Source organism: Juglans microcarpa x Juglans regia, chromosome 4S, assembly GCF_004785595.1.
Source record: "Juglans microcarpa x Juglans regia isolate MS1-56 chromosome 4S, Jm3101_v1.0, whole genome shotgun sequence".
NCBI lineage: Eukaryota > Viridiplantae > Streptophyta > Magnoliopsida > Fagales > Juglandaceae > Juglans > Juglans microcarpa x Juglans regia.
Genome location: NC_054601.1, coordinates 16,083,511 through 16,087,997, shown reverse-complemented (window position 1 = coordinate 16,087,997; position 4,487 = coordinate 16,083,511). Strand labels below are relative to the sequence as shown.

At 35.9% G+C, this 4,487-nt stretch overlaps 1 protein-coding gene across 1 annotated transcript; it reads right to left on the bottom strand.

Moving 5' to 3' along the window:
* Positions 1-1,066: 1,066 nt before the first annotated feature.
* On the bottom strand, positions 1,067-3,483 carry LOC121262261 (U-box domain-containing protein 9-like). The gene is made up of 2 exons (XM_041164657.1): positions 3,202-3,483; positions 1,067-2,162 (listed from the first exon to the last, which is right to left on the bottom strand). The coding sequence occupies exons 1-2, from the start codon at positions 3,481-3,483 to the stop codon at positions 1,083-1,085; spliced, it is 1,362 nt and encodes a 453-aa protein (XP_041020591.1). The 3' UTR covers positions 1,067-1,082.
* Between the last annotated feature and the right edge of the window lie 1,004 nt (positions 3,484-4,487).

Sequence of the window (4,487 nt, the reverse complement as noted above, 5' to 3'; positions counted from 1 at the left end):
TTGCCAGTAACCCAAATAAGTAAATAAATAGATCAATAATATCAACAAAAATTACAAATGGAATCTTAGCGAAAATCCGGAATGTCACAAAATAAGAGGTGCTCCGATTAGCCCTAGGTTTGGGCATATATACCCTAAGGTCATGGTAGTACCATACGAAGTTCGCGAGCAAAAAACTCCAACCTCTTGTTCATTACATTTCTTATTGTTTAACTTAATACATTAGTATAATATGGAAGGAGAAGGATGGATACCAAATTTGATACGAGGAATGTGATATTATTTTTGTTTGTTTCTTATAAATTACAATATAGAGGCCTAAAATGTCGTTCAAACAGATTAGTGTCAAATCATCTGCATTTTATACACTCAGTCCCATATTAAGAAACGGTGTCCCGTCTAACAAACAAAGTATATAAAGTAAAAATATAAGGAAAATGCTTAGGTCACCTAGAGGTGATCCCAAACTTCCTACCGATTCAGCCTTTTTTTTTTTTTTTTTTTTTACTTAATGGTTATGGTAGTGTTTTTTAATGAGTTTGTTATTTTTTTTTAAATATTTAAAGCGATTTAAAAAATACTTGAAAAGAAAAACAGACCATAAAAAAAGTACAAAATGCACTTATCGGTATAATTTTTGGGACCACCTCTTGGTGGCCCTAGCTGTACCCAAAATATAAATATGTTGCCAACACTCAAAACGGTTTGGATGAAGGCCTGAGGGAGAGTCACTTGAAGCAAGTAGGCAGGCCCTGTCCATGCCTCTACGAGCGGCAGCAAAAGCAATGCCAAATATAACAAATGCCCTTTTCATATAATCCAAAGCAATTCCATGTCGGCAATTCAAACAGGTTATCTAATTGATGTAGACTAGATTAATCAAGCCAGAAAATTAAACTACCTTGTATGAGACCGATTTATTCATTGAAGAAAATATAGGTAAAAATCCGGGTAATTTGTACAAATATGTGGACTCTTTTATACCTAAACAGAGTTGGGATTGGTGTACAGCAGCAGATGGAGAAACGGGTATGTATAAAGGGTGATTATGGCTGTCTGTTTAGATGAAAGAATTTATTTAGTCAAGCAGTGTGCGTTATTGGGGCAGTTCTATTCAGCCTCTCAAGTATGCCATTTGCCTTCCTCTTGGCCCAGGACGTCCCGCTTTGTGCAAGCCTACTGAGTGTACCATTGGCATTTTCTTCTTCTCTAATTTCCACCAATTTAGTCCTATCAATAATACAGATTGCATAGAGAATGGCAGCACTATTCTCCTTGCTGCGTTCGCAAATGTCCTCCCTAATGAAACTTAGCAAAAAAGGCACGGCACCAAGCTCAGACATTTCCTCAACTGCCTTCCGATGGCCTGAAAGCATTGCAAGTATGGTCAACAACTCATCAACTAATATGCAGTCCATGATCTTTTTCAAAATCACTTTGACTGCACCTCCGTGGACGGCCCTCCGTTTATTCTCGCGGACGATACATAGGTTGAATATTGCTGAAGCAACATCCTTCATGGCCAATGGATGCCCCTCATCTAAAAGATCGATTAGAGGTCCGAGAGCACAAGATTCTCCAATAGTGAGCTTGTTTGAGTCAAGGGCTGATAATGTGAAGAGAGCTGCAGCAGCATTGCTTTTTGTTTGAATGGTTCCATATATTAAGGATTCAATTAGCAGGGGTATGACCACTGGATTCTCTGCCACTAATCTCTTATTATTTTCCCAAATTGAGACATTTAGAACCGTTGTGATCAAATCCTCTTGGAGATCAGGATGAGTATCAACCCTGCCTGCTGATAGTGGATTGAGCAACTGAGGAATGGCATCAGTGAATTCACCAAAAAGCGCCCGGAATGATGGCATTTTCTTCGTTAGATGCCGAAGCTCTTTCGCAGCTTCTTTCTGCTCATTAAGGGGTTGGGACAACTTTTTGAGCAGCAAACTTAGATACCCTCGGTCTGCAGCAGTTACTAGCTCATCATCAATATCCTGTACAGCCTTTGGAAGCTCAACTCCATGCTCCCTGCACCAGTGGGAAATCATTTCTCTGACCAATTTATTAGAAGTAAGAACTATATGAGGTAGAACTTCTTGGGTTTTAGGGCATATCCTGTGGCCTTCATTCAACCACCTCTGGATGAATATACGGTCGTAAGTCTGCATATCATCAGGGGTAAAAATTCACTAAAATGAGTTATACTGTGACTCTGCAGATGAGTGAGAGAAGAGCATAGGAAACATCAAAACAAAAAGAAAACAAAAGGACATGAAAATAAAGATTGTACAGATATGATATTAAGTTTGTTGCTGAATTAATTGGTACTTGGTTGGCAATAAATCCATTAATATTATCAATGAGTGAGAACATATTCATAATTCTATATCTTTCAGAAATAGTTTGCTGTCAAGACCTAGACTATCTTTTGCACTAAGTAAATTCCAAGATCTCTTCTTGTCCAAGCATTTTAAAACCAAAAAAGAGTGGAAAATTCCATTCTTGGATGAAACTTGAAGCAAGAAACTGAGATGAAAGCATCAAATAAATATACAAAATGCCAAATCATCAATTGTAACAAACGTTCAGACTGATAGGAAGAAAGAATTCATATTGCAACGAAAAATGTTGAGTAGAAGTTTTATTACAGAAATTGGTAGTAGATATTTTGGATATCTTGATGAGTAGATATGCATGTATTTCAAAACTGGAATCACTTTCTGCTTTTCATGCAAAGACAACGGAGGAAATCATTAAAAGCAATATTTGATTATATATTCCACAAGAAATCTATTGATTCTGTGTCGGGGAATTGGGGGCATCATATCATCGAGTTTGGAACACAATCTAGATTGAATCGAAGCGAACTTGAAGAAAAAAAAAAATTCCGAAATTACATTTCTTGATACTTGAATCCCAAATATAAGTAAAAAAATAACCAAGTGAGAGGCTGAACCAAAACTCGCACGTCCAAAATGCCTGAAATACATTACCAAAAGAGAGAAGGAAAAAATAAAAATAAAAAATAAAATAAAATAAAGAGAGAGCATTGAATGAAAGTCCCTTATAAGAAATGGTCTCAAAACGTAAAATCCTTGCATGCGTATTCACACTGAGCGAACAAACTAAAAACCAACAAGAAGAGTAAAATTTTTAAGAAAAAGAAGCAAAAAGAGAGGATTAAAAAAGCATGCTAAGAACCTCTCCAGTGGCCAAGACAACGGGGTCTCTAATGAGCTTTCTCGAAATGGGGCATCTGAATTCTTCAGGAACAGCCGAATGATCCTCCAATTTCAAACAAAGGGACTTGTCGAAATTCAAGTCCCTTAAAGAACGCAAGGTTCTGATGGCCTCGTCGGTCGTCTCTACCTTATAGTCATCTTCATCCAAAATCGTGTTCACCAGTGTCCGCAACTCATTTTTCAGCACCGTGGCCTTGGCTGATACAACACCATCAGTCTCCGAGACCACACTTTTAGGCATATTTAGAGCAAGAATAAGAAAGAAAACCTCGTGGAACGAGAAGAATGCGAATTATAGATTTGGTAACGGAGGACGTAGAGAATTATGGGCTTCTACTTCATTTCCTTTCTTTCTTCCATTCTCTCTGTACGAATCTCCTCTCCTCTCTCTATATTTATTAGAGAAATGATATTTACAATCGTAATATATAAATATCATACAGTCTTTTAAAAAAAATGTAAATAAAAAAAATTAATCTTTTAATAATAGGCGCTACTCTTTTTCAAAATGATTACGTGACGCTTGTCTACCTTACGACTGTATATAGCATTAAGAAATATATATAAAAGCAACAATCAGCATAAGAATAGTGTTTTTTAATTTACTAATATTTTTACGTTTTTGTCCCTCATGCGGTGCCACCTCTTTCACTCATTTCTCTGAAGAGTCGGACTACTCTGCCGCTCAGAGTAGCCCACTCAATTTGACCACTAGGCCAAATGTATGTTTTTATTTTTTTTCCTATTTTTTTTTCATATTTTTTTAACATATTTAAATATTTTAAAAAAATAAAAAAAATACATCAATATACTAAAAATCACTATCATAATCATTAAGTAAAAAAACAAAGCTAGAACTATCGAGAGCTTGGGAACCCTCGGACAGTTCAGGACCTTTGCTTACTAGTAAAGGATAAGAAACCCAATTTTATTTTCTAATGCAAATAGATGAGTGTACGAAAGTGCACTCTAAATACCCTATTATTGGACTAAAATACTAAAATGTTAATAGAAATCATTGAAGTTAATGTGTATTCTTAAATTAAGTTTTTATTTAGTTTTGGATACTCCTGAGCAGATTTTTATGTTTAATTTCAGAGTTTATAAAAGAGCAAGTCCAAACCCATTCAAATTCAAATGACTTCAAGTGGACAAGACATAGGAACAACTTTCAACGAGTGTAGGACTCTTCAAATAAGGATAATAATGGGGTTTGAGAGTAATTCGGAACAGAGTCCAAAATGC

Bases quoted from the DNA above. Each gene is read 5' to 3' on its own strand.
- LOC121262261 (XM_041164657.1), bottom strand. From the start codon at position 3,483: ATGCCTAAAAGTGTGGTCTCGGAGACTGATGGTGTTGTATCAGCCAAG. The intron at 2,163-3,201 runs GTTCTTAGCATG...GATGATATGCAG, and splicing joins TTGTCTTGGCCACTGGAGAG to ACTTACGACCGTATATTCAT.